Source organism: Oncorhynchus mykiss, chromosome 27 (genome assembly GCF_057628025.1).
Source record: "Oncorhynchus mykiss isolate SJ-2025 chromosome 27, ASM5762802v1, whole genome shotgun sequence".
Lineage (NCBI taxonomy): Eukaryota > Metazoa > Chordata > Actinopteri > Salmoniformes > Salmonidae > Oncorhynchus > Oncorhynchus mykiss.
Window position 1 is genome coordinate 36,065,009 of NC_143048.1, and position 20,952 is coordinate 36,085,960.

A 20,952-nucleotide genomic window follows, 5' to 3' on the forward strand; every position below is an offset into this window, starting at 1 on the left:
TTTGTGTCAGGGCACACTGCTTTGGCAAAGAAAAAACTATTAAGAATCTGTCACGTCCTGACCATAGAGAGTCCTTATTTTCCATGGTGGAGTAGGTCAGGGCGTGACTGGGGGGTTAGTCTAGTTTATTTCAATGTGGGTGTTCTAGTTTTCATGTTTCTATGTTGATTTGTATGATTCCCAATTAGAGGCAGCTGGTAATCGTTGTCTGTAATTGGGGATCATATTTAAGTAGTGTTTGTTCCCACCTGTGTTTGTGGGATATTGTATTTTGAGTAAGTGTATGTAGCACCTCTGTATAGTCACGGTTCGTTGTTCGTTTATTGTTTTTGTTAAGTTTCATTATTAATAAATGATGTGGAACTCAACATTCGCCGCGCCTTGGTCCGTTTCAACAAACGAACGTGACAGAATCGCACATCCAGGAAAATGACCGCTGTGCATGTAAAGATGTTTTGCATCCTATGGTTGTCTGTGCCTCTCTCTCTCTCTGTGTCTGTCTGTCTGACATGTGCATGATGTATGTCTGTCTATGTGTATGCAGTGTGTGTTTATCCAGGGCGTATGTATGCACAATCCTGGTAGTGTGTTTTCTTCTGTTTTTGTGTCTCAGGCCGCAGGCTGGGGGTCAGGCACGTGGGCAGAGAAGAGGTCAAGGTCACTGAAGCGATAAATGATCGACATGAATGCTGCCCTGTTGTCCGCTGTAGCTCGCCGATTGGAATTAGCCTAATAACTTCAGTTCCATTCATCATGTGTTTACTATTGTGACAGAGAGCTGGTTCTTATAGGAGGGGAGGCTGTATGACTCTAGTGGTGTACTATATCATAGTCTAGCCGACTAGAACCAAGTCTACCTTAAGTTGTTTTATCTCAATTACCTTGAGTAAAGTAAGAAGTACATGATTTACAACTGTCAGTATTCAGTTGATTATGGCAAATTGGTCTAGGATACAAACACACAGAATATGTTCTGCTGGCATTGCACAGTGGGGCCAGATGGTTTAGTGTGTGGCATGTAAAAAATAACGGATAAAATCACATGCAAACACTCAGCCTATTTGATTTGTAGGTTATGTCTTGGTGTCTCATGCAGTTGCTTGTAGTAGTCTAGTGTCTCCTCCGTCAGTATCTGCGACATACATTAGCATAGCTCTAGACTAAAGTCTCCCTCTCATATGGATGGTAGGAGGGGCAGGGTTAAATCTGATTGGCTGTGGCGGATGGAGGTAGTGTAGAATAGTGATGCTGTAGAGCTTGAGCAGAGTGGACAGATATAACTCCACCAGGCAGCGGATCGAGCTGATGTTTGACTGCGCGAGCATCTCTCGGTATCTTCCGATCCTCAGTTCCGAACCTGGACACACCGTTTCCCGCCCACCGGAGAGGAATACAGCCAGCCAACTGCAGGGATGAAAGGATGAGCAGTTCACACAGACAGAGTCAGAAAGCCGTGAAGCCGCAAATGACTTGATAGTAGAGGTGCGCAGCAGGCAAAATACTTCCACCGTGGATTTCAAAGGGAAAACAAAAAGGACAACCGTTAAAACCGTTAGACATGAGATTCAGCTGGTGAACCTAGTCCCTATCTGGACGTCGCGATATTTGTTTGTTCTCTAAATGCTCGCGTGCCGTTAGTGTCGCTCTTAACCGGCGCGCGCGCCTCCCAATCTTTCCCACGCAAGTGAATCTGATGAGTCCCCGTAGCCGCGTGTTGTTTCGTCGCCGCACGCGTACGCGCCCGGACTTCTCGCGCTTAGCAGCAGAAGCATGTCCTCGCGCAAGATCTCGTCGGAGTCGTTCAGCTCGATGGGCTCGGAGTGCCTGGAGAGCCCTGGAGATGATGGCGACTCCTGCCCATTTTCACGCATCTGGAACGGCAAGAGCCCCGTGGAGAAGCTCGCGTGCCCGTTCGAGGACGCACAGGGACCCAAACGGGCGACAAGACGGAAGCGCGTGAACCTGGACTCGCTCGGGGAGAGCTTGAGGAGGTTAACGTCGCCCACGGTAGGATTCAGTAACAAAAACAGCAGATTTTCTCCGGTATTTCTCTCTCCCCTCGGCATGCATCACCTGCGTGATTACACAAGGGCCAGCACCCTAGAGATGACTGTTAGAATAACGAGAGAGAGAATAATGGGTAGTAGGTATGCCTATTCTATATCACTCCTTACTGGGTGATGAGGTTGTTCTGGTGAGTGTACTGAAGGCAGACTGTTTACAGTGTGTAGTTTAGCTGATTCCCTCAAGCCTCCTCTCCCCCATCTGCACTGACATGAAAGAAGTGGACAGGTGAAATAAATGACCTGGTAGGGAGGGCTCCAGCTTACTGCATCATTAACCTGTGTTTTCAGAACAGTGTAGGTTAAGGAATAGAAACTAGGAAAGAAGCTACATTGTCATGTCCCACCATTTGATGATTGTTGTGATAAAGATATCCTGGTCTAATACAAGACTCCTTTTTTATTCCCTTGGTCCAAGGGAAGTGCTTAACTTGCTACTCCCTGGCCAAAAGCAGAGCGACCAGAGCCTGCTTTGAAATGAAAAGCTTTATGATACCTGATTCTGTCAGAATCCCCCCCCCCCCACACACACACACTGCAATCATGGTGACCCAATCGTACAAGAGCAAGGCAAGGAGTGGACCCCTCCTTAGCGACCAGTCAGCCATGACCGGGAGAACAGAGCATGTACTTGGTGTTCGCTTCACGGTCCTGATACTATCAACCAGGCCAGTCACGGTGACCCAGAACAGAGGACACACACACAGCGTCTTCACACACAGATGGGCATACCCTCCCCCTGTCTCCACACATTATACTGCTTGAGGAGAGATGAGAACTGCTTGAGGAGAGAGAAAGAGGAGAGATGAGAACTGCTTGAGGAGAGAGGAGGAGAGAGAACTGCTTGAGGAGAGAGAAAGAGGAGAGATGAGAACTGCTTGAGGAGAGAGGAGGAGAGAGAACTGCTTGAGGAGAGAGGAGGAGAGAGAACTGCTTGAGGAGAGAGAAAGAGGAGAGATGAGAACTGCTTGAGGAGAGAGGAGGAGAGAGAACTGCTTGAGGAGAGAGGAGGAGAGAGAACTGCTTGAGGAGAGAGGAGGAGAGAGAACTGCTTGAGGAGAGAGGAGGAGAGAGAACTGCTTGAGGAGAGAGAAAGAGGAGAGATGAGAACTGCTTGAGGAGAGAGGAGGGGAGAGAAGAACTGCTTGAAGAGGTAGGATACAGGAGAAAGGCATATGAAGGATACATATGATGGAGGGAGGGGAGAGAGGAAAGGAGGGCAGAGGAAGGATACAGATGAGGGGAGAGAGAAAAGGAGGGCAGAGGGAGGATACAGATGAGGGGAGAGAGGAAAGGAGGGCAGAGGAAGGATACAGATGAGGGGAGAGAGGAAAGGAGGGGAGAGGAAGGATACAGATGAGGGGAGAGAGGAAGGGAGGGCATATGAAGGATACAGATGAGGGGAGAGAGGAAAGGAGGGCAGAGGAAGGATACAGATGAGGGGAGAGAGGAAAAGAGGGCATATGAAGGATACAGATGAGGGGAAAGAGGAAAGGAGGGCAGAGGAAGGATACAGATTATGGAGGGGAGAGAGGAAAGGAGGGCAGAGGAAGTATACAGATGAGGGGAGAGAGGAAAGGAGGGCATGTGAAGGATACAGATGAGGGGAAAGAGGAAAGGAGGGCAGAGGAAGGATACAGATGAGGGGAGAGAGGAAAGGAGGGCAGAGGAAGGATACAGATTATGGAGGGGAGAGAGGAAAGGAGGGCAGAGGAAGGATACAGATGAGGGAGGGAGGGGAGAGAGGAAAGAAGGGCAGAGGAAGGATGCAGATGAGGGAGGGAGGGAGGGGAGAGGGAGGTTACAGATGAGGGGAGAGAGGAAAGGAGGGCAGAGGAAGGATACAGATTATGGAGGGAGGGGAGAGAGGAAAGGAGGGCAGAGGAAGGATACAGATGATAGAGGGAGGAAAGGAGGGCAGAGGAAGGATACAGATTATGGAGGGAGGAAAGGAGGGCAGAGGAAGGATACAGATGATAGGGGGAGGAAAGGAGGGCAGAGGAAGGATACAGATGAGGGGAGAGAGAAAAGGAGGGCAGAGGGAGGATACAGATGAGGGGAGAGAGGAAAGGAGGGCAGAGGAAGGATACAGATGAGGGGAGAGAGGAAAGGAGGGGAGAGGAAGGATACAGATGAGGGGAGAGAGGAAGGGAGGGCATATGAAGGATACAGATGAGGGGAGAGAGGAAAGGAGGGCAGAGGAAGGATACAGATGAGGGGAGAGAGGAAAAGAGGGCATATGAAGGATACAGATGAGGGGAAAGAGGAAAGGAGGGCAGAGGAAGGATACAGATTATGGAGGGGAGAGAGGAAAGGAGGGCAGAGGAAGTATACAGATGAGGGGAGAGAGGAAAGGAGGGCATGTGAAGGATACAGATGAGGGGAAAGAGGAAAGGAGGGCAGAGGAAGGATACAGATGAGGGGAGAGAGGAAAGGAGGGCAGAGGAAGGATACAGATTATGGAGGGGAGAGAGGAAAGGAGGGCAGAGGAAGGATACAGATGAGGGAGGGAGGGGAGAGAGGAAAGAAGGGCAGAGGAAGGATGCAGATGAGGGAGGGAGGGAGGGGAGAGGGAGGTTACAGATGAGGGGAGAGAGGAAAGGAGGGCAGAGGAAGGATACAGATTATGGAGGGAGGGGAGAGAGGAAAGGAGGGCAGAGGAAGGATACAGATGATAGAGGGAGGAAAGGAGGGCAGAGGAAGGATACAGATTATGGAGGGAGGAAAGGAGGGCAGAGGAAGGATACAGATGATAGGGGGAGGAAAGGAGGGCAGAGGAAAGATACAGATTATGGAGGGAGGAAAGGAGGGCAGAGGAAGGATACAGATTATGGAGGGAGGAAAGGAGGGCAGAGGAAGGATACAGATTATGGAGGGAGGAAAGGAGGGCAGAGGAAGGATACAGATGAGGGAGGGAGGAAAGGAGGGCAGAGGAAGGATACAGATGAGGGAGGGAGGAAAGGAGGGCAGAGGAAGGATACAGAAAATGGAGGGAGGAAAGGAGGGCAGAGGAAGGATACAGATGAGGGAGAGAGGAAAGGAGGGCAGAGGAAGGATACAGATGATGGAGGGGGGAGAGAAGAAAGGAGAGAGTAAAACTAATAACACAAATTAACACATTTTTCATTGTGTGTGTGTCAGTGTGTGTTTGTATGGATCAGCCAGCTGATCCACTGTGTGTTAACAAGCCAACCCACCTTTTCATTGTGTATGTGTGTGGGTGTATGGATTAATGTACAAGACTTTGGGATGTGAATGTTTGCTAGTGAAATGTGATAAAAGATGTGTGCTTGTCATTGTGTTTACTGGTTTTCTGCTGGTTATGTGTGGAGAGAGTGAGTGTGTGTCGATGACGTATGTTCTGTGAATGAATGGCTAAAACAAGGACATTCTCACAGGACACACACACACTATGCCTGTATGTATAACGTTAGATGAGCCAGATGCCGGTCTCCTGTACACCAGGTTTCAGCAGAGGCCGTTAGATGAGCCAGATGCCGGTCTCCTGTACACCAGGTTTCAGCAGAGGCCGTTAGATGAGCCAGATGCCGGTCTCCTGTACACCAGGTTTCAGCAGAGGCCGTTAGATGAGCCAGATGCCGGTCTCCTGTACACCAGGTTTCAGCAGAGGCCGTTAGATGAGCCAGATGCCGGTCTCCTGTACACCAGGTTTCAGCAGAGGCCGTTAGATGAGCCAGATGCCGGTCTCCTGTACACCAGGTTTCAGCAGAGGCCGTTAGATGAGCCAGATGCCGGTCTCCTGTACACCAGGTTTCAGCAGAGGCCGTTAGATGAGCCAGATGCCGGTCTCCTGTACACCAGGTTTCAGCAGAGACCGTTGGATGACCCCAGGCTGACACAGTGTTCTTTTACCATTGCTACAGGATTGTATTAATGTTCATCATATTAAGCCTTCTCCCTCTGGCTCAGTCTCTCTCTCTCCCTCTCTCTCTCTCTCTCTCTCTCTCTCTCTCTCTCTCTCTCTCTCTCTCTCTCTCTCTCTCTCTCTCTCTCTCTCTCTGTCTCTCTCACGCTCTCTCTCTGTCTCTGTCTCTGTCTCTCTCTACTCTCGCTCTCTTTCTCTGTCTCTCTATCTCTCTCTGTCTCTGTGTGTCTGTCTGTCTCTCTCTCTATCTCGCACTCTCACACATGCATGCACACACACACACTCCGTCTGTCAGAGCCTCTCAGTCAGAGGATAGTGTTTTTGTCGTTGTTGATAGGAAAGGATAGTGTTTTTGTCGATGTTGATAGGAAACAAAGGTGTTTTTGTCGTTGTCGATAGAAAAGGATAGTGTTTTTGTCATAGAAAAGGATAGTGTTTTTGTCATTGTCGATAGGAAAAGATAGTGTTTTTGTCGTGGTTGATAGGAGAGGATAGTGTTTTTGTCGTGGTTGATAGGAGAGGATAGTGTTTTTGTCGTGGTTGATAGGAGAGGATAGTGTTTTTGTCATTGTCGATAGAAAAGGATAGTGTTTTTGTCATTGTCGATAGAAAAGGATAGTGTTTTTGTCATTGTCGATAGGAGAGGATAGTGTTTTTGTCGTGGTTGATAGGAGAGGATAGTGTTTTTGTCGTGGTTGATAGGAGAGGATAGTGTTTTTGTCGTGGTTGATAGGAGAGGATAGTGTTTTTGTCATTGTCGATAGAAAAGGATAGTGTTTTTGTCATAGAAAAGGATAGTGTTTTTGTCATAGAAAAGGATAGTGTTTTTGTCATTGTTGATAGAAGAGGATAGTGGTTTTGTCGTTGTTGATAGGAGAGGATAGTGTTTTTGTCGTGGTTGATAGGAGAGGATAGTGTTTTTGTCATAGAAAAGGATAGTGTTTTTGTCGTTGTTGATAGGAGAGGATAGTGTTTTTGTCGTGGTTCATAGGAGAGGATAGTGTTTTTGTCGTGGTTGATAGGAGAGGATAGTGTTTTTGTCGTGGTTGATAGGAGAGGATAGTGTTTTTGTCGTGGTTGATAGAAAAGGATAGTGTTTTTGTCATTGTTGATAGAAGAGGATAGTGTTTTTGTCGTTGTTGATAGGAGAGGATAGTGTTTTTGTCGTGGTTGATAGGAGAGGATAGTGTTTTTGTCATAGAAAAGGATAGTGTTTTTGTCGTTGTTGATAGGAGAGGATAGTGTTTTTGTCGTGGTTCATAGGAGAGGATAGTGTTTTTGTCGTGGTTGATAGGAGAGGATAGTGTTTTTGTCGTGGTTGATAGGAGAGGATAGTGTTTTTGTCGTGGTTGATAGAAGAGGATAGTGTTTTTGTCGTGGTTGATAGGAGAGGATAGTGTTTTTGTCGTGGTTGATAGGAGAGGATAGTGTTTTTGTCGTGGTTCATAGGAGAGGATAGTGTTTTTGTCGTGGTTCATAGGATAGTGTTTTTGTCGTGGTTCATAGGAGAGGATAGTGTTTTTGTCGTGGTTGATAGAAGAGGATAGTGTTTTTGTCGTGGTTGATAGGAGAGGATAGTGTTTTTGTCGTGGTTGATAGGAGAGGATAGTGTTTTTGTCGTGGTTCATAGGAGAGGATAGTGTTTTTGTCGTGGTTCATAGGAGAGGATAGTGTTTTTGTCGTGGTTCATAGGAGAGGATAGTGTTTTTGTCGTGGTTCATAGGAGAGGATAGTGTTTTTGTCGTGGTTCATAGGAGAGGATAGTGTTTTTGTCGTGGTTCATAGGAGAGGATAGTGTTTTTGTCGTGGTTGATAGGAGAGGATAGTGTTTTTGTCGTGGTTGATAGGAGAGGATAGTGTTTTTGTCGTGGTTGATAGGAGAGGATAGTGTTTTTGTCGTGGTTCATAGGAGAGGATAGTGTTTTTCTGTGCCAGTAATACATTGCTGGAATGTTAATAAAGTATTAAATGCGGTGTGCTGAAATGATCTGTTTTTATACTTAGGGCCCTGAGTTTTTAGCGACCACTTGACCCGACCAGGACAGCAGTGTGCTTATTTTTGTCCTATTCCACACATGTACAAGTGTGTATTAATGTGCATGTGTGAATTGAAAATGTGCTTTTTTTGCATATCGGCGAGAATGGGGCCATGGCCACGGTCTGCCATTATCAATGGTAAACCTGGAGCAATTAGGGTGCCTTGCTTAAGGGAACATCGGCAGACTTTTCACCTTGTTACCTCGGGATTCGAACCAGCAACCTCTTGGTTACTGGCCCAGTGACATATTTTTATATATTTTGTATCTTCTTTCAGACACAGATGGTTCAACAGTCTTTACAGAGAACCTTAGAGTTCTACAGACAGAAAGAGATCAGGTAAGGACTGTTGTGCTCTGTGTTTGTGTGCGCGTGTGTGTGCGTGTGTCTGCGTCCTTGAGAATGGTGTAGTAGAGGTAGCTATAGGCCTATGGGAAGAGAGAATAAGCATACTGTGAGTAATGATTTCTAGTTACATAGTGAGGTCACATAAGAGCAAGGCTACTGTACTGTTTTAGCTCATATAAGTGTTATAGATGAGAACCATGTAACTAATTCATCTGTTACATAACACGTGTGTTTGTATATTGTGTTGCTCTGTGTCCTTGTTTTGAACCGTACTGAACAAAAATATAAACACAACATGTAAAGTGTTGGTCCCATGTTTCATGAGCTGAAATAAAAGATCCCAGAAGTTTTTCATACACACAAAAATATGATTTCTTTCAAATTTGTGCACAAATGTGTTTACTTTCCTGTTAGTGAGCATTTCTCCTTTGCCAAGATAATCCATCCACCTGACAGGTGCAGGGGACAATAAAAGGCCACTCTAAACAACACAATGCCACAGATGTCTCAAGTTTTGAGGGAGTGTGCAATTGGCATGCTGACTGCAGGAATGTCCACCAGAGCTGTTGCCAGATAATTGAATGTTAATTTCTCTACCATAAGCCACCTCCAACGTCATTTTAGAGAATTTGGTAGTACGTCCAATTGGCCTCACAACCGCAGACCACATGTAACCACGCCAACCTCCACTTCCGGCTTCTTCACCTGCGGGATCGTCTGAGACCAGCCACGCGGACAGCTGAAGAAACTGAGGGTGGACCTAGCTCCCCAGTGGCTGCATCCCTATCCAGTCGTGAAATCCATAGATTAGGGCATAATGAATTTATTTCAATTGAATGATTACCTTATATGAACTGTAACTCAGTAAAATCTTTGAAATTGTTGCATGTTGCGTTTACATTTTGTTCAGTATAGTTCATTATTACTGTGTGTGTGTGTGTGTGTGTGTGTGTGTGTGTGTGTGTGTGTGTGTGCGTGCGTGCGTGCGTGTGTGTGTGTATGTGTGACCTCTGTCTATTAGGGTGGTAAATGTGCTCATTAGACATAGCAGGTCAATATTACAGTAATGCCACGTTAAATATTACGGTAGTGCCCCATTGGTTTATAAACAGACCAGCAATGAGGACCTCTCTAGCCTGTTATAAACTGGGGGGTTTGAGCCCTGAATGCTGATTGGCTGACAGCTGTGGTATATTTGACCATATACCACGGATATGACAAAACATTTATTTTTACTGCTCTAGTGACGTTGGTAACCAGTTTATAATAGTAATAAGGCACCTCAGGGGTTTGTGGTATATGGCCAATATACCACGGCTAAAAGCTGCATCCAGGCACTCCATGTTGCGTCATGCTTAAGAACAGCCCTTAGCCGTGGTATATTGGCCATATACCACACTCTCTCGGGCCTTATTGCTTAATTATTATTTAATCTCTCTGTCCCCATTCCGTGTGTGTGTGTGTGTGTCAAAGGTGCAGAGAGGATGGGAAGGAGGAAAAGAAAAGTGTTACTTTGGAGAAGTGTCCCTTTGTGGATCATTGTGGTTCTGGAGAAGAGGCGGACATCTCAGGAGTACTACAGTACATGGCTACTCTACAGGGTCAGTATCACCCTCCCATGTGACTGAGTGGGTGTGTGTCGTACATGTGTAGCCCGTCGGTGTAGAGTTGTGTGTTGGCAGAATGTTATTGGTACTGCCTTACTTTGTGTGTGTGTGTGCTTGTAAGGACTTCTATGCTCTTCTGCTTAGTCTCTGTGTGCACATTAGTGCTGTCTGCTAACTATGCTTGGTAAGGGATAGTGTGTGCAGTTTAATGTATCAGGGCTTGATTAGTGCTGTCTGCTAACTATGTTTGATTAATGCTGTCTGCTAACTATGCTTAGTAAGGGATAGTGTGTGCTTTTTGATGTATCAGGGTTTGATTAGTGCTGTCTGCTAACTATGCTTAGTAAGGGATAGTGTGTGCTGTTTAATGTATCAGGGTTTGATTTATGTCCAAACGTGTGTGTGTCATTTTGACTCCCCAAAAAGTCCTGACATTTCACAAAAATGAAGCTGTGTGTGGAATAGGTGTGTGATTTATAATGTTTACACTAGAATAATTATTCAGCTGCACTTTGCAACTAAAACCAACACCTCCACACGCATGCACATGATCGGTGGAGCTCTGGCAAACACACTTCTTCTTGACCTCTTTCTACTTTTATTTTTCTCTCTTCCTTCCTCTCCCTTTCCTGGCTCTCCTACCTCCCTCCTCTTCCCTAATCCCTCTCTCTCCTCCTTCCTCCCCCTTTCCTGGCTCTCCTACCTCCCTCCTCTTCCCTAATCCCTCTCTCTCCTCCTTCCTCTCCCTTTCCTGGCTCTCCTTCCTCCCTCCTCTTCCCTAATCCCTCTCTCTCCTCCTTCCTCTCCCTTTCCTGGCTCTCCTACCTCCCTCTTCTTCCCTAATCCCTCTCTCTCATCCTTCCTCTCCCTTTCCTGGCTCTCCTACCTCCCTCCTCTTCCCTAATCCCTCTCTCTCCTCCTTCCTCTCCCTTTCCTGGCTCTCCTACCTCCCTCCTCTTCCCTAATCCCTCTCTCTCCTCCTTCCTCCCCCTTTCCTGGCTCTCCTACCTCCCTCCTCTTCCCTAATCCCTCTCTCTCCTCCTTCCTCTCCCTTTCCTGGCTCTCCTACCTCCCTCCTCTTCCCTAATCCCTCTCTCTCCTCCCTCCTCTCCCTTTCCTGGCTCTCCTACCTCCCTCCTCTTCCCTAATCCCTCTCTCTCCTCCTTCCTCTCCCTTTCCTGGCTCTCCTACCTCCCTCCTCTTCCCTAATCCCTCTCTCTCATCCTTCCTCTCCCTTTCCTGGCTCTCCTACCTCCCTCCTCTTCCCTAATCCCTCTCTCTCCTCCTTCCTCTCCCTTTCCTGGCTCTCCTACCTCCCTCCTCTTCCCTAATCCCTCTCTCTCATCCTTCCTCTCCCTTTCCTGGCTCTCCTACCTCCCTCCTCTTCCCTAATCCCTCTCTCTCCTCCTTCCTCTCCCTTTCCTGGCTCTCCTACCTCCCTCCTCTTCCCTAATCCCTCTCTCTCCTCCTTCCTCCCCCTTTCCTGGCTCTCCTACCTCCCTCCTCTTCCCTAATCCCTCTCTCTCCTCCTTCCTCTCCCTTTCCTGGCTCTCCTACTTCCCTCCTCTTCCCTAATCCCTCTCTCTCATCCTTCCTCTCCCTTTCCTGGCTCTCCTACCTCCCTCCTCTTCCCTAATCCCTCTCTCTCCTCCTTCCTCTCCCTTTCCTGGCTCTCCTACCTCCCTCCTCTTCCCTAATCCCTCTCTCTCCTCCTTCCTCTCCCTTTCCTGGCTCTCCTACCTCCCTCCTCTTCCCTAATCCCTCTCTCTCCTCCCTCCTCTCCCTTTCCTGGCTCTCCTACCTCCCTCCTCTTCCCTAATCCCTCTCTCTCCTCCTTCCTCTCCCTTTCCTGGCTCTCCTACCTCCCTGCTCTTCCCTAATCCCTCTCTCTCATCCTTCCTCTCCCTTTCCTGGCTCTCCTTCCTCCCTCCTCTTCCCTAATCCCTCTCTCTCCTCCCTCCCTCCTCTTCCCTAATCCCTCTCTCTCATCCTTCCTCTCCCTTTCCTGGCTCTCCTTCCTCCCTCCTCTTCCCTAATCCCTCTCTCTCCTCCCTCCCTCCTCTTCCCTAATCCCTCTCTCTCCTACCTCCCTCCTCTTCCCTAATCCCTCTCTCTCCTCCTTCCTCTCCCTTTCCTGGCTCTCCTTCCTCCCTCCTCTTCCCTAATCCCTCTCTCTCATCCTTCCTCTCCCTTTCCTGGCTCTCCTTCCTCCCTCCTCTTCCCTAATCCCTCTCTCTCCTACCTCCCTCCTCTTCCCTAATCCCTCTCTCTAATCCTTCCTCTCCCTTTCCTGGCTCTCCTACCTCCCTCCTCTTCCCTAATCCCTCTCTCTCCTCCTTCCTCTCCCTTTCCTGGCTCTCCTACCTCCCTCCTCTTCCCTAATCCCTCTCTCTCCTCCTTCCTCCCCCTTTCCTGGCTCTCCTACCTCCCTCCTCTTCCCTAATCCCTCTCTCTCCTCCTTCCTCTCCCTTTCCTGGCTCTCCTACTTCCCTCCTCTTCCCTAATCCCTCTCTCTCATCCTTCCTCTCCCTTTCCTGGCTCTCCTACCTCCCTCCTCTTCCCTAATCCCTCTCTCTCCTCCTTCCTCTCCCTTTCCTGGCTCTCCTACCTCCCTCCTCTTCCCTAATCCCTCTCTCTCCTCCTTCCTCTCCCTTTCCTGGCTCTCCTACCTCCCTCCTCTTCCCTAATCCCTCTCTCTCATCCTTCCTCTCCCTTTCCTGGCTCCCCTTCCTCCCTCCTCTTCCCTAATCCCTCTCTCTCCTCCCTCCCTCCTCTTCCCTAATCCCTCTCTCTCATCCTTCCTCTCCCTTTCCTGGCTCTCCTTCCTCCCTCCTCTTCACTAATCCCTCTCTCTCCTCCCTCCCTCCTCTTCCCTAATCCCTCTCTCTCCTACCTCCCTCCTCTTCCCTAATCCCTCTCTCTCCTCCTTCCTCTCCCTTTCCCGGCTCTCCTTCCTCCCTCCTCTTCCCTAATCCCTCTCTCTCATCCTTCCTCTCCCTTTCCTGGCTCTCCTTCCTCCCTCCTCTTCCCTAATCCCTCTCTCTCCTACCTCCCTCCTCTTCCCTAATCCCTCTCTCTCCTCCTTCCTCTCCCTTTCCTGGCTCTCCTTCCTCCCTCCTCTTCCCTAATCCCTCTCTCTCATCCTTCCTCTCCCTTTCCTGGCTCCCCTTCCTCCCTCCTCTTCCCTAATCCCTCTCTCTCATCCTTCCTCTCCCTTTCCTGGCTCTCCTTCCTCCCTCCTCTTCCCTAATCCCTCTCTCTCCTCCCTCCCTCCTCTTCCCTAATCCCTCTCTCTCCTACCTCCCTCCTCTTCCCTAATCCCTCTCTCTCCTCCTTCCTCTCCCTTTCCCGGCTCTCCTTCCTCCCTCCTCTTCCCTAATCCCTCTCTCTCATCCTTCCTCTCCCTTTCCTGGCTCTCCTTCCTCCCTCCTCTTCCCTAATCCCTCTCTCTCCTACCTCCCTCCTCTTCCCTAATCCCTCTCTCTCCTCCTTCCTCTCCCTTTCCTGGCTCTCCTTCCTCCCTCCTCTTCCCTAATCCCTCTCTCTCATCCTTCCTCTCCCTTTCCTGGCTCCCCTTCCTCCCTCCTCTTCCCTAATCCCTCTCTCTCATCCTTCCTCTCCCTTTCCTGGCTCTCCTTCCTCCCTCCTCTTCCCTAATCCCTCTCTCTCCTCCCTCCCTCCTCTTCCCTAATCCCTCTCTCTCCTACCTCCCTCCTCTTCCCTAATCCCTCTCTCTCCTCCTTCCTCTCCCTTTCCTGGCTCTCCTTCCTCCCTCCTCTTCCCTAATCCCTCTCTCTCATCCTTCCTCTCCCTTTCCTGGCTCTCCTACTTCCCTCCTCTTCCCTAATCCCTCTCTCTCATCCTTCCTCTCCCTTTCCTGGCTCTCCTACCTCCCTCCTCTTCCCTAATCCCTCTCTCTCCTCCTTCCTCTCCCTTTCCTGGCTCTCCTACCTCCCTCCTCTTCCCTAATCCCTCTCTCTCCTCCTTCCTCTCCCTTTCCTGGCTCTCCTACCTTCCTCCTCTTCCCTAATCCCTCTCTCTCCTCCCTCCTCTCCCTTTCCTGGCTCTCCTACCTCCCTCCTCTTCCCTAATCCCTCTCTCTCCTCCTTCCTCTCCCTTTCCTGGCTCTCCTACCTCCCTCCTCTTCCCTAATCCCTCTCTCTCATCCTTCCTCTCCCTTTCCTGGCTCCCCTTCCTCCCTCCTCTTCCCTAATCCCTCTCTCTCCTCCCTCCCCCCTCTTCCCTAATCCCTCTCTCTCATCCTTCCTCTCCCTTTCCTGGCTCTCCTTCCTCCCTCCTCTTCCCTAATCCCTCTCTCTCCTCCCTCCCTCCTCTTCCCTAATCCCTCTCTCTCCTACCTCCCTCCTCTTCCCTAATCCCTCTCTCTCCTCCTTCCTCTCCCTTTCCTGGCTCTCCTTTCTCCCTCCTCTTCCCTAATCCCTCTCTCTCATCCTTCCTCTCCCTTTCCTGGCTCTCCTTCCTCCCTCCTCTTCCCTAATCCCTCTCTCTCCTCCCTCCCTCCTCTTCCCTAATCCCTCTCTCTCATCCTTCCTCTCCCTTTCCTGGCTCTCCTTCCTCCCTCCTCTTCCCTAATCCCTCTCTCTCCTCCCTCCCTCCTCTTCCCTAATCCCTCTCTCTCCTCCCTTCCTCCTCTACCCTAATCCCTTTCTCTCCTCCCCCCTCCATCCTTCTGTCTTGTGCTGAAGTACTGATGGTTATTAGGTTAAAGCATAATCTGTTCCTCAGTGTTCTCCCTCCATCTCTCTACCTCCCTCCATCATCGCCATCTACCTCCCTCCATCTCTCTACCTCCTCCCTCCATCTACCTCCCTCCATCATCTCCATCTACCTCCCTCCCTCCCTCCATCTCTCTACCTCCTCCCTCCATCTACCTCCCTCCATCATCTCCATCTACCTCCCTCCATCTCTCTACCTCCTCCCTCCATCGTCTCCATCTACCTCCCTCCCTCCCTCCATCTCTCTACCTCCTCCCTCCATCTACCTCCCTCCATCTACCTCCCTCCCTCCATCTCTCTACCTCCCTCCCTACATCTACCTTCCTCCATCTCTCTACCTCCGTCCATCTACCTCCCTCCATCTCTCTCCCTCCCTCCATTTCTCTCTACCTCCATCTCTCTACCTCTCTACCTCCCTTCCTCCCTCCCTCCATTTCCATCTACCTCACTCCCACAATCTCTCTCTCTCTACCTCCCTCCATCTACCTCCCTCCCTCCATCTCTCTCTACCTCCCTCCATCTCTCTCTACCTCCCTCCCTCCATCTCTCTCTACCTCCCTCCCTCTCTCCCTCCATCTCTCTACCTCCCTCCATCTCTCTCTACATCTCTCCATCTCTCTCTACCTCCCTCCATCTCTCTCTACCTCCCTCCCTCTCCCTCCATCTATATATTGGCCATATACCACACTCTCTCGGGCCTTATTGCTTAATTATTATTTAATCTCTCTTTCCCCATTCCGTGTGTCCATCTACCTCCCTCCATCTCTCTACCTCCCTCCATCATCTCCATCTACCTCCCTCCCTCCCTCCCTCCATCTCTCTACCTCCTCCCTCCATCTACCTCCCTCCATCTACCTCCCTCCCTCCATCTCTCTACCTCCCTCCCTACATCTACCTCCCTCCATCTCTCTACCTCCCTCCATCTACCTCCCTCCATCTCTCTCCCTCCCTCCATTTCTCTCTACCTCATCTCTCTACCTCTCTACCTCCCTTCCTCCCTCCCTCCATTTCCATCTACCTCACTCCCACAATCTCTCTCTACCTCCCTCCATCTACCTCCCTCCCTCCATCTACCTCCCTCCCTCCATCTCTCTATCTACCTCTCTCCCTCCATCTCTCTACTTCCCTCTCTCCCTCCATCTCTCTTCTTCCCTCTCTCCCTCCATCTCTCTACTTCCCTCCCTCCATCTCTCTCCTTCCCTCTCTCCCTCCATCTCTCTACTTCCCTCTCTCCCTCCATCTCTCTCCTTCCCTCCATCTCTCTCCCTCCCTTGCACTACATCCCTCCTTCCCTCCCTCCGTCTCTCTCTACCTCCTCCTCAATCTCTCTCTACCTCCCCCTCAATCTCTCTCTACCCTCCTCCCTTCATCTCTCTCCCTCACGTGCACTACATTCCTCCCTCCCCCCGTCTCTCTACCTCCCCCTCAATCTCTCTCTACCCTCCTCCCTCCATCTCTCTCCCTCACGTGCACTACATTCCTCCCTCCCTCCGTCTCTCTACCTCCCCCTCAATCTCTCTCTACGCTCCTCCCTCCATCTCTCTCTACCTCCTTCGCTCTACCTTCCTCCCTCCATCTCCCTCTTCATCCCTCCCTCCCCCATCTCCCTCCCTCCATCTGTCTACCTCCCCCCTCCATCTCTCTACATCCCCCCTCCATCCATAGGGCGGCAGGGTAGCCTAGTGGTTAGAGCATTGGACTAGTAACCGAAAGGTTGCAAGTTCAAACCCCCGAGCTGACAAGGTACAAATCTGTCGTTCTGCCCCTGAACAGGCAGTTAACCCACTGTTCCTAGGCCGTCATTGAAAATAAGAATTTGTTCTTAACTGACTTGCCTAGTTAAATAAAGGTAAATTATTTTTTTTTTTTTAAATCTCCCTCTACCTCCCTCCATCTCCCTCTACCTTCCTCCATCTACTTCTACCTCTTTCCATCTCCCTCTACCTCCTTCCCTCATACTGTCTACCTCCCTCCGTCTGTCTACCTCCCTCCCACCATCTGTCTACCTCCCTCTCTCCATGTCTCTCAACCTCCCTCTCTCCATCGCTGTCTCAGCCGTGACATGCCTGTAAATGTCAGCATGCTCCTCACCATACCCTCATTACCTAACCCACCTGTGTGTGGTTTGTCATTTTTTGTGTGTTGTCCAGCCTGTTGTGTTCTCTCAGTTTGTTATGCATCAGGGTTGACTGATCAGTCAGAAAAACAGCAACTGTGTGTGTGTGTGTGTGTGTGTGTGTGTGTGTGTGTGTGTGTGTGTGTGTGTGTGTGTGTGTGTGTGTGCTCTAAAGCTGACTCCAGATCAGCGTTCTGCTCTGCTTGTCCTTCACAGTAAATAACTCCCTACAGCCCAGCCATGTCACTCCAGCTGTGTTCGTTTACTTTGATGTTGTGTTGTCCTTACGGTGTCCTGAGGTTGTTGTTGTGTTGTCCTGAGGTTGTTGTTGTGTTGTCCTGAGGTTGTGTTTGTGTTGTCCTGAGGTTGTTGTTGTGTTGTCCTGAGGTTGTTGTTGTGTTGTCCTGAGGTTGTGTTTGTGTTGTCCTGAGGTTGTGATTGTGTTGTCCTGAGGTTGTTGTTGTGTTGTCCTGAGGTTGTGTTTGTGTTGTCCTGAGGTTGTTGTTGTGTTGTCCTGAGGTTGTTGTTGTGTTGTCCTGAGGTTGTTGTTGTGTTGTCCTGAGGTTGTTGTTGTGTTGTCCTGAGGTTGTGTTTGTGTTGTCCTGAGGTTGTTGTTGTGTTGTCCTGAGGTTGTTGTTGTGTTGTCCTGAGGTTGTGTTTGTGTTGTCCTGAGGTTGTGATTGTGTTGTCCTGAGGTTGTTGTTGTGTTGTCCTGAGGTTGTGTTTGTGTTGTCCTGAGGTTGTGATTGTGCTGTGTTCTAGGTGTGCAGTTCTGTGAGCTGAGGGAGCGTTTTGGGGAGGAGTTCTTCGGTCTGTGTTTCGAGGAGAACGAGCGGGTTCTAAGAGCGGTGGGAGGGAACCTGCAGGACTTCTTCAACGGCTTTGACGCAATCTTAGAACACATCAGAACCTCGACCGGACGCCGTGCCTCCTCAGAGAGCCCCTCCTTTCAATGCAAAGACCCTCACGAGGAGGAGAGAGGAAGAGGAAGGGAGAGGGTGGAAGGAAAGCTTCTCCTCCTCCACTGCTTTAACCCCGCCCCTGTCGTGGGATTGGCTATGCCTGGTCTGATCCGAGCCGTCGCACGCCGAATCTTCCACTCCCAAGTTGTGGTGAAGGAAGCCCCTCCCCTAGCGCCCTTGTCGCCCAATGAGGACGCAGAACACTCAGGAGGAGACTCCACCCCTACACCGACCCCCTCTCCTTCCCCGTCTGCCCCCGTCTGCCTCTCCTTCCTCATCAGAGAAACCTCACCCTCCCCTTCCTCCATCCCTCCCTCCTCTGTCACTCTTCCAACAGAGACCCCCAAGCAGACCCTCCCGCCCCTCTCCCTCTCCCCCACTGACCTGCGCATCGGTCCAGCAACATTCTGCAGGGCCTTCCCCTTCCACCTGGTGCTGGGCCCCAGCATGGAGCTGCTGCAGCTAGGGGAAGGTCTGAGGAGGCAGGCACGGATCGAGCCTCACCGGACCCTCTCCTTCAGGGACTGTTTTGAGATCATCTCCCCCAGGATCCAGCCCACCTTCCAGGCCATACTGCTGCGCCTGGCCTCCCCCTTCACCATCCGCACCCGGCCGGACTGCTCCCAGTCAGGCACCAAGGAGAAGGTATTTATGTACTGTCTGTGTCTACGTGTGTGTGTGTGTGTGTGTGTGGGCGCATCAGAAAAAGAGGCTAAAATGGTCCTGTTGTATAACATCCTCTATCTACAGTCTCCTCTGTCAGGAAGCTACACACACCTCTCTCTATCCTCTATCTACAGTCTCCTCTGTCAGCAAGCTACACACACCTCTCTCTATCCTCTATCTACAGTCTCCTCTGTCAGGAAGCTACACACACCTCTCTCTATCCTCTATCTACAGTCTCCTCTGTCAGGAAGCTACACACACCTCTCTCTATCCTCTATCTACAGTCTCCTCTGTCAGCAAACTACACACACCTCTCTCTCCATCCTCTATCTACAGTCTCCTCTGTCAGCAAGCTAGCAAGCTACACACACTGCTCTCTCTATCCTCTATCTACAGTCTCCTCTGTCAGCAAGCTACACACACCTCTCTCCCCATCCTCTATCTACAGTCTCCTCTGTCAGCAAGCTACACACACCTCTCTCTATCCTCTATCTACAGTCTCCTCTGTCAGCAAGCTACACACACCTCTCTCTATCCTCTATCTACAGTCTCCTCTGTCAGCAAGCTACACACACTGCTCTCTCTATCCTCTATCTACAGTCTCCTCTGTCAGCAAGCTACACACACCTCTCTCTATCCTCTATCTACAGTCTCCTATGTCAGCAAGCTACACACACTGCTCTCTCTATCCTCTATCTACAGTCTCCTCTGTCAGCAAGCTACACACACCTCTCTCTATCCTCTATCTACAGTCTCCTCTGTCAGCAAGCTACACACACCTCTCTCTATCCTCTATCTGCAGTCTCCTATGTCAGCAAGCTACACACACTGCTCTCTCTATCCTCTATCTACAGTCTCCTCTGTCAGCAAGCTACACACACTGCTCTCTCTATCCTCTATCTACAGTCTCCTCTCTCAGCAAGCTATACACACTGCTCTCTCTATCCTCTATCTACAGTCTCCTCTGTCAGCAAGCTACACACACCTCTCTCTATCCTCTATCTACAGTCTCCTCTGTCAACAAGCTACACACACCTCTCTCTCCATCCTCTATCTACAGTCTCCTCTGTCAGCAAGCTACACACACCTCTCTCTATCCTCTATCTACAGTCTCCTCTGTCAGCAAGCTACACACACTGCTCTCTCTATCCTCTATCTACAGTCTCCTCTGTCAGCAAGCTACACACACTGCTCTCTCTATCCTCTATCTACAGTCTCCTCTGTCAGCAAGCTACACACACCTCTCTCTCCATCCTCTATCTACAGTCTCCTCTGTCAGCAAGCTACACACACCTCTCTCTATCCTCTATCTACAGTCTCCTCTGTCAGCAAGCTACACACACTGCTCTCTCTATCCTCTATCTACAGTCTCCTCTGTCAGCAAGCTACACACACTGCTCTCTCTATCCTCTATCTACAGTCTCCTCTGCCAGCAAGCTACACACACTGCTCTCTCTATCCTCTATCTACAGTCTCCTCTGTCAGCAAGCTACACACACCTCTCTCTCCATCCTCTATCTACAGTCTCCTCTGTCAGCAAGCTACACACACCTCTCTCTATCCTCTATCTACAGTCTCCTCTGTCAGCAAGCTACACACACCTCTCTCTATCCTCTATCTACAGTCTCCTCTGTCAGCAAGCTACACACACCTCTCTCTATCCTCTATCTACAGTCTCCTCTGTCAGCAAGCTACACACACCTCTCTCTCCATCCTCTATCTACAGTCTCCTCTGTCAGCAAGCTACACACACCTCTCTCTATCCTATATCTACAGTCTCCTCTGTCAGCAAGCTACACACACCCCTCTCTATCCTCTATCTACAGTCTCCTCTGTCAGCAAGCTACACACACCTCTCTCTATCCTCTATCTACAGTCTCCTCTGTCAGCAAGCTACACACACCTCTCTCTATCCTCTATCTACAGTCTCCTCTGTCAGCAAGCTACACACACCTCTCTCTATCCTCTATCTACAGTCTCCTCTGTCAGCAAGCTACACACACTGCTCTCTCTATCCTCTATCTACAGTCTCCTCTGTCAGCAAGCTACACACACTGCTCTCTCTATCCTCTATCTACAGTCTCCTCTGTCAGCAAGCTACACACACTGCTCTCTCTATCCTCTATCTACAGTCTCCTCTGTCAGCAAGCTACACACACTGCTCTCTCTATCCTCTATCTACAGTCTCCTCTGCCAGCAAGCTACACACACTGCTCTCTCTATCCTCTATCTACAGTCTCCTCTGTCAGCAAGCTACACACACCTCTCTCTCTATCCTCTATCTACAGTCTCCTCTGTCAGCAAGCTACACACACCTCTCTCTATCCTCTATCTACAGTCTCCTCTGTCAGCAAGCTACACACACCTCTCTCTCCATCCTCTATCTACAGTCTCCTCTGTCAGCAAGCTACACACACCTCTCTCTATCCTCTATCTACAGTCTCCTCTGTCAGCAAGCTACACACACTGCTCTCTCTATCCTCTATCTACAGTCTCCTCTGTCAGCAAGCTACACACACTGCTCTCTCTAT

At 49.9% G+C, this 20,952-nt stretch overlaps 1 protein-coding gene across 1 annotated transcript in view; it reads left to right on the forward strand.

The window, feature by feature from the left end:
• Positions 1-1,241: 1,241 nt before the first annotated feature.
• gucy1a2 (guanylate cyclase 1 soluble subunit alpha 2) overlaps positions 1,242-20,952 on the forward strand; it is a 105,290-nt gene continuing 85,579 nt past the window's right edge. Inside the window, exons 1-4 of the mRNA XM_036965275.2 lie at positions 1,242-2,007; positions 8,264-8,325; positions 9,808-9,935; positions 17,556-18,400. Of these exons, the coding sequence (XP_036821170.1) occupies positions 1,771-2,007; positions 8,264-8,325; positions 9,808-9,935; positions 17,556-18,400 (1,272 nt within the window). The 5' untranslated portion in view covers positions 1,242-1,770. The remainder of the gene's footprint in view (positions 2,008-8,263; positions 8,326-9,807; positions 9,936-17,555; positions 18,401-20,952) is intronic.